The following is an 8,516-nucleotide window of genomic DNA, read 5'->3' as shown; positions in this document are numbered from 1 at the left end:
CCCTCCCTCGACTGAAAAACCCTTCCCCGACACTGTAGTATACAATTTCCAAGTCAACTCCAACGGCTGGGTTTTTCTCGTCGCCACAACGTGAGCTCCCTACCGCACGAGCTCTTTTCCCCTCCAGACCCTCACTCTTGAATTTTCTTCTCGACCCGCGTCGGTTCCTCTCCCCCGCAGTCGTCGTACGTCGCTGATCGAGAAGAGATGGCTCCTCCTGACAACCCCTCGAATGCTGGCACCGCGAGCCTCTTGCAGCCCGAAGGCACGGACACGGGCGAAGGCGCCGTGCCGCCCGTATACCGTTCGTTAAACTTTCGCAGCCTTCAGGACCCGTACTCGCATAGCCACGACACGATGGCCAGTCGATACAGCACGCTTCGGGCGGACGACCTCGAAACCATGCTTGACGGTGGTCTTGAGCGCTTTTACAAGAAATTTGACCACTTGTCGCGTAAAATCAACCTTCAGTTGCCAACCCCGGAAGTTCGATTTGAAAACCTCTCGTACGCGGTCCAAGTACCGGCTGAAGTTGGGTCCCACCACACGGTTGGGACACAATTGGCGTCGATTTTTACGCCGTGGAACAAGATTCCCATGACTACGAAGCATGCACTGCATCCAATGAGTGGAATTATCAAGCCGGGGTCCATGACGTTGATTCTTGCAAACCCTGGTGCTGGAAAATCAACGTTTTTGAAAGCCTTGGCGGGAAAATTGCAAACAAGCCAGACGACGGAAACGGGGGGCGAGATATTGTATTCAGGCCTTCGTGGCGATGATATTGATCTTGTCAAACTCGTGGGACTCGTGGATCAAATGGACAACCACATCCCGACGCTCACAGTCCGCGAGACGTTTAAATTTGCCGACATGTGTGTAAATGGCCGTCCCGAAGACCAACCTGAAGAGATGCGCGAGATTGCGGCGCTTCGTACCGAGCTGTTTCTTCATATTCTTGGACTTGAAAACTGTGCCGACACGGTCGTTGGTGACGCGCTTTTGCGAGGAGTAAGTGGCGGTGAACGCAAGCGTGTGACTGTGGGCGAAGTCTTGGTGGGCGGACAGAGCTTGTTTCTCTGTGACGAGATCTCGACGGGACTCGACAGTGCCGCGACGTTTGATATTGTGAAATCCATGCGTACATGGTGCAAAACCCTTGGCGGGTCCGTCATTGTCGCGCTCTTGCAGCCAACGCCAGAAGTTGTCGAAATGTTTGACGATATTCTTATGATTAATGAAGGGCATATGGTCTACCACGGTCCACGAACGGAGATTCTCGACTATTTTTCGGGATTGGGCTTTACATGCCCTCCTCGAGTCGATCCGGCGGATTTTCTCATTGAAATCACGTCAGGACGTGGGCATCGGTACGCGAACAATACGGTTCCTATGAAGGAATTGCCCGTCACGTCGGAAGAGTTTAACAATTTGTTTTGCCAATCGAATTTGTACCACAAGACGCACGAAGCCATTAGCAAAGGCTTTAATGAACACCAATTTGAAAACGCCGAGGATTTTAAGAAAGCCAAGAGTGTCGCGAACCTCGCGCGATCGAAGGAGAAGTCGGAATTTGGACTGGCGTTTATTCCGAGTACATTGTTGCTATTGAATCGACAGAAACTCATTTGGTTGCGAGATCCGCCGTTGCTTTGGGGTAAAATTATTGAAGCTGTGATTGTGGGCCTTGTGCTTGGAATGATTTATTTTGACGTCAGTTCGCAGTTTTACTTGCGCATGATTTTCTTTAGCATTGCGTTGTTTCAGCGTCAAGCGTGGCAGCAAATTACCATTTCGTTTCAATTGCGCAAGGTCTTTTACAAGCAACGGCCTCGGAATTTCTTCCGGACCATGTCGTACGCTATTGCCGAAAGCGTCGTACAAGTTCCCGTCAATCTCGTCGTGGCGTTTATCCTTGGCACGTTCTTTTACTTTATGAGTGGCTTAACGCGGACATTTGAAAAGTACATTGTGTTTTTCATTGTACTTGTGGCATTTCAGCACGCCATTAGTGCGTACATGACAATGCTTAGCGCCTTGTCGCCGAGCATTACAGTCGGCCAAGCGCTTGCTGCGATTTCTGTGAGTTTCTTCCTGTTGTTTTCGGGAAATATCATTCTTGCGGAATTGATTCCGGAGTACTGGATTTGGATGTATTGGTTCTCACCTGTCGCATGGGCCTTGCGAAGTAATATGCTGTCGGAGTTTTCCAGTGATCGCTACACGCCAGTCGAAAGCCGTACGTTGTTGGACAATTTCTCGATCACGGAAGGCACGGAGTTTATTTGGTTTGGAATTATTGTCCTCGTGGCGTATTACTTTTTGTTTACGACATTGAACGGCATGGCGTTGCATTTTATTCGATACGAAAAGTACAAGGGCGTCAGTGTCAAGCCGTTAACGGATAATGCCACCGACGACGATGCCGTGTACGTGGAAGTGTCGACCCCTGGTACGATTGATGTTAAGAATGCGAAGAAGGGTGGTCTTCCGTTTACGCCGTCGAATTTGTGTATCAAGGACCTCGAGTACTTTGTCACGTTGCCGTCGGGCGAAGAGAAGCAGCTATTGTGTGGAATTACTGCCCACTTTGAACCCGGTCGTATGGTTGCTTTAATGGGTGCGACGGGTGCAGGTAAAACGACACTCATGGATGTGATTGCTGGACGAAAGACGGGTGGACGTGTTGCTGGTGAGATTATTGTGAATGGTGAATTGAAGAACCCGTCGAATTTCAGTCGAATTGCCGCATACTGTGAGCAAATGGACATTCACTCGGAAGCTGCGACGATTCATGAAGCACTGGTGTTTTCTGCGAATTTGCGATTGCCTCCAAACTTTTCGAAAGAACAACGCATGAATTTGGTTCATGAAACCTTGGATTTGCTTGAATTGACAGCCATGTCGGGCGCGTTGGTTGGAAGTCTTTCGGTTGAACAGAAGAAGCGCGTGACCATTGGCGTAGAAGTCGTTGCGAACCCGAGTATTTTGTTCTTAGACGAACCAACGAGTGGCTTGGACGGACGGTCGGCGTTGATTGTCATGCGTGGTGTCCAGTCAATTGCCCGTACGGGACGTACCGTGTTGTGTACGATTCATCAGCCGAGTATTTCGATCTTTGAACTCTTTGACGGGTTACTCTTGCTGCAGCGAGGGGGGTATACGGCGTACTTTGGCGATCTCGGGGATGACTCGGTCAAGATGCTCGAGTATTTCGAGTCAATTCCCGGTACCATGGAAATTCGTCCGCAATATAATCCCGCGACGTACATGTTGGAAGTAATTGGAGCGGGTATTGGTCGTGATGTAAAGGACTACTCTGTCGAGTATAAGAAGAGTCCGTTGTATCAATTGAACCGTGAACGGACGCTCTTGTTGGCTGAAAAATCGGACGAGTTCGTGTGTCACTCGACCTTGAATTACACGCCCATTGCTACTGGTTTTTGGAACCAAATGACCGCATTGGCCAAGAAACAACAACTGACGTACTGGCGGAACCCGCAATACAATTTTATGCGCATGTTTCTCTTTCCTCTATTTGGTGTGATCTTTGGCACGACGTTTTATCAGCTCTCGGCCGACAGCGTCATGCGCATTAACTCGCACATTGGACTCATTTACAACAGTATGGACTTTATTGGAGTCATTAATCTCATGACAGTCCTCGAAGTCACGTGTGCGGAACGAGCAGTGTTTTATCGCGAACGCATGTCGAATTACTATGGTCCATTGCCCTACAGTCTCTCACTCTGGTTTGCTGAAGTGCCTTACTTGATTGTCGTGATTATTCTGTTTGTCACGATTGAGTATTGGCTCGTGGGATGGAGTAGCAGTGCCGAAGACTATTTGTTTTTCATGTTTGTCTTTTATCTCTACACGTCGGCATGTACGTACGTGGGGCAATGGATGTCGGCATTAACTCCGAATGAAAAGGTTGCGAACGTGGCAGTCGGAGGCCTTTCGTGTCTCTTTAATCTCTTTTCCGGGTACCTCTTGCCTCGTCCGTCCATGAAAGCCGGGTACAAGTGGTTTACGTACTTGATGCCTTCAAGTTACTCACTGTCGGCGCTTGTGGGAGTTTTGTTTGGAGAAGTTCAAGACGTCATTTCCGTCACGTCTAATGGCGCAACGACGGAAATGACGGTGGCGCAATATATTGAAAACACGTACGACTTTCGACCGAATCGCAAGTATAACTTTATGGTGGGGTTGTTGGTCATTTGGGCTTTTTTGCAGCTGGCGATCTACTTGACATTCAAGTATGTGAGTCACTTGAAGAGATAAGCGCGACGGTGGAGGCGAGACGTTTGCCAAGTGGAAGTAACGGAGCAGTCTTGACGAGCCGTGTCGGAGCGGTGGTGCAGAGACTTTGCATGAGAATTTGATGTTGATAATATGCTTGATTTTTGACTTGTGGTCTTTGTTATGCATGATGTCAATTAGTGTTTGAATTGTTCTTTTGACTCGTGATTACAAAGCTTGAATTCGCGCCTATAGATTTCTTGTTTGTCTAGAAATTTGATTGAAGCGCAGAATGACAAATAATATTTGCTATCAGCGTACGACAGCAATTATATTGCAAATTATGCGCTATTGGGTCTTGCTCCTTTTTGTAGTATATCTGCCACATGCTTCTTTTTTGCTTCCCGAGATTCTCTTTTGGAAGGATCTGGTAATTAAAAAATCACAGTTAACTACTTCGCGCGAGATTTATACAGTCTCGGCAAAATTTGAATCGCTCAGTGAGCCGAATCATATTGCTAAAATTTAGTTTAAATGTAGGAGTTATATATCAAAATCTACAAATAATTTATACTGTTTAGCTAGATTGAAGCGTCACAATTAACATTTTCACATTTATATTGTTGACTAAGTATTTAGCATTAGATTTTAACAAAAGAATGATTCAGCCGCACAGCGCGCCTATATCTTGCAATTAAAAATGCACGAAGAAGTGAAGACCAAACTATTATGCATTCGAACAAGCACGTCGCTTTCTTCGATTTGTTTTTAGTAAATAGGAAAACTGTTCATGGTCGTAACCTTGCCGCTTTACAGAATGTTGCACCACTCGTTGCCGTAGATACTGGCGTTATTAAATTCCGCACAATTTCGGCATCTCCAGCTAGTGCATCCACCAGGAAGTGGGTATGGTGCTGAGCACTTATTGCAGAGCGCATTGCCTTGGGCGTCACGTCGAATGTTGGAGTTATTAGGTACTGGCCGCGTGTGAATAGTGGTTGGGACATTGCCATGCGAGACTGGCATAGCCGTCACAATAGGGCGACCGTATGCATCCACTTGAAATGGCTGACCAGTCGCCATCGGGTAGCAACCGGGCACGTCCACGGTCTTCGGCGGCTTCTTCGGGTCCATCTTCGATACAATAATTGGAAATGTTCTTCTGGAACTAGTAAGTGTGCCGTTGATAATTGTATATAAATACATTTTCATTGAAAATACTGTAATATGTGGTAACTGCTCAGAAGCTAATTTAAAAAAATTAAATTGCGGTTAATCCCATTGTTCGAATCATGTTCGAGCCCTAAGGCCCACCAGCCATGAGTATTATTATTGAACGCCTCCTAGCTTTAACTTCTTATTATTCAAACCGCAATCATTGAGCCGAAAGTAGAATTGAAGACAAAAGTAAAAGTTTTGAGAAAAGGATACCGTCATTTTACGACATCATTTATTTGGACCAGACGCTCTTGCTTCAATTGACCATGAGTTAATGCTGAATGAGGCAAATGTTTGCCGAGAAATATAGGAACGAATGGGCAAATAAATCTAAAGAAGCCAAACGCCAAAAGATGTGGAACTCGAGGCAATCAATCTTGATTACAACTCTTAAAACAATAGATCGAGGCATTTGATGCCGTTGTAGAGGATGCCAAGAAGAGGGCGATGTCTACAAAGAAGACGGGTTGAAGGAGAAACATTTTGAAAACAAAGATAATCAAGATATTCATGCGAGCACGTTGGGTACTAGCAGCTGATCTGTGGTAGACTACTAAGGATTGCGGCTTCGCCCCCAAAATAGGAAAAATTAAAAAAGAAGAAAAACAAAGAAAGCGAAAAATATCTTTTATACACATGCAAACTCTAAAAGCGCTAAAGTAAACACTCAAACCATTTCACTGGCTTGGTTGAATCGCGAAAAAAACTGTCGGCATGCCGGAACGCCGTGTCAGCGTGATTACATTTAGAAACGTAGAACCGATTTTTGTAGCTGCTGGTAAATTGAGATCTCGGGAGGCCCCCTCGACAGCTATCATACGTCACGAAGCCATCATGCTCGGAACTATTATGTTTGGCACTATACCCCAAGTAGATGTACCCGGCTTGTTCTGTCGAGACAATGCCAAAAGCACTGTTGCTGCACATGACAGCAGAAACGTGCTTTCGGTAGACCTTTTGGGCTGCCACATATGCTCGATTCAGGTCCACGTTGCTAAATTTCCCCCCCATGGCCGCAAGAGACTTCATGCCAACCCCAACGGGACATTTCCCAAGAACGGCAAAAATCTTTTGGAACGCTTGAGTATTGTCGTCCGTGCACACCTCTTGAGCATAATTCGATGCCATGGTGCCCATCATAGGGGCACTCATGCTGACCCAAGTGGTATGTTTATCAAGAAAACACTTGGCATTGGCAAGAGCACCTGCCACAATCAATGCACCCATGGAGTGCGTCACAAGGATTGTGTTGGCGATTATTTTTTTGTCCACATCGCTCGATTTGCTGACAGACAGCGCGTGGGCACAGACCGTGGCCTGAAGGTCATCGTCCGTCCACGGAGTATCGATCGTATTAAGCGACGCATACTTTATAGAAGAGCAGCAAGGGGCGTGGTCCTTCATGTCGCCAAACATGGTGGACATGGGCTGTAGCGCCTTTGCTTGGTAGCCATTGTTTTGGCCATGAATGAATAAACACGGACGAGGCGTGGATTTGCACTTGCACGTGCTGCCGCTGAATCCAAATATACTTGCTTGGGCTCCAAGCGCTTGATGGGAAGCCAAAGCGCTGGATGCTATTGCAAGCACACCACATACCGCGAATAGTGCGTGTTCACGCATTATTGAAAAATGAATAGTCAGTCGGAAGGTTGGGAGCTAATCCCAATGAAAGAATAGCTGTCGTATGATTCCCAATCTGCTTTCGAGCATGGGACAAAAGATGAGTTTCCATACGATTTAATTGCAAGTCTTTTAACCATTTGTTTTTTACAACTATAGCTTTAGGGAAACCGGTATAGACACACCCTTTTGGTACAGCCACACCCCCTCCCCGTCCATTTGTTTATTTTATAGCAAACTGCAGATCAAAATAAACAGTTTCATGATTCCTCTGCTGTGTCGCAAAATTGACAGTTATTCCCTTAGAGCCCTTTTGGACTTTGGAACATCCTTTGCTAAATTACATTTGGGAAATGGTCGATTCACACTTCTGAATTATTTACCTCTGCATTTATGAGAGTAGCATAATGGTAGCAACTTCTTGATAACGAGGATATGTATTGAGAAACCTTTATGCAGGCCTTCCTAACTTCAGTAGCTCGAAAGGTCTGCAAAGACTTCGCAATATATGCGTACTTTCATTATAAATAGCAAAATGCTTCTTCAACAAGGAAATTACGAGCAAAAACTCTAACATAACGCAATTGTGGTACAAAAAAGAGCACTAAGATTCGCCTGTTTGAAGCACATCCGCAAAAGTTGGTAGAAGTAAAGTAAAGCAAATTTATCCAAAGCTTGACCTCCAAAAGACTTACTACATGCATGGCATTATCGCTTATTTCCAGTACAACCTCTTCATTGCTGCTCGGTTTGCATCTCTTCTTTTCGCTCTTTTGATGTCACACCCCTAAATTGAGAATTATGGAAGTCCCTAATTATCTAGCGTAATGGGAATGACTGCCTCTAAGCGCATCAGAAATCGTGTTTCGTATGGCGACGTTAAATGTTCGGTTTTTAACAGGTGAGAAAAAGCCAAGAGTGCCCGTGTAACGGGGTGTATCGTTACATGAAATTAACACTTAAAGGTTATTAATTAACATATTATCTAAAAGGTAGATAATATTTGCAGGATATTACTTTAAGTAGTAATCTTCAGAATTCTTATCCATAAATAGGTATAGACCATTATACCTATTTATTCCGCAGACTAATCAGCTGTAGGAGTAATCAAAGGGAGAGTTACAGATAAGATAGAGATAAGAATTCAATTACATGTATAGTTTTAGATTATAATTAAGGTAGCATTAACAAAGATAGAACAAGAGACACTTAATTATATTTAATACAGTTTTCATTTTACCCTCTTAAGCTAGTTACCTTAAGAGAAGTCTTTCTCTGCATGTATTCGTGTACGTGAAATAACGTAGGGCACCACTCGCAACTGAAGCAGTACAAGTCGTAGTGCCCCGTTACAAGGCACCTCACCAAAGCTGAATCAGTGTAAGGTTAACTAGTACTGATCACTTCTTGTGAAAGGTGCCCCGTTACATTCC

At 45.2% G+C, this 8,516-nt stretch overlaps 2 protein-coding genes across 2 annotated transcripts; one reads left to right on the top strand and one right to left on the bottom strand.

Annotated features, from left to right (window-relative positions):
- Positions 1–207: 207 nt before the first annotated feature.
- On the top strand, positions 208–4,284 carry CCR75_009616 (uncharacterized protein; the record flags this gene model as incomplete). Its single annotated transcript, XM_067967655.1, has 2 exons — positions 208–2,655; positions 3,397–4,284. 2 exons carry the CDS (start codon positions 208–210, stop codon positions 4,282–4,284), a joined length of 3,336 nt encoding a protein of 1,111 aa, XP_067816528.1.
- A 768-nt stretch (positions 4,285–5,052) lies between these two features.
- CCR75_009615 (uncharacterized protein) lies at positions 5,053–5,376 on the bottom strand (the record flags this gene model as incomplete). Its single annotated transcript, XM_067967654.1, has 1 exon — positions 5,053–5,376. The coding sequence occupies one exon, from the start codon at positions 5,374–5,376 to the stop codon at positions 5,053–5,055; it is 324 nt and encodes a 107-aa protein (XP_067816526.1).
- Between the last annotated feature and the right edge of the window lie 3,140 nt (positions 5,377–8,516).

This window comes from Bremia lactucae, linkage group LG14 (genome assembly GCF_004359215.1).
Source record: "Bremia lactucae strain SF5 linkage group LG14, whole genome shotgun sequence".
NCBI lineage: Eukaryota > Oomycota > Peronosporomycetes > Peronosporales > Peronosporaceae > Bremia > Bremia lactucae.
The sequence above is the reverse complement of the archived record's forward strand: the minus strand, read 5'-3'. Positions and strand labels throughout refer to the sequence as shown.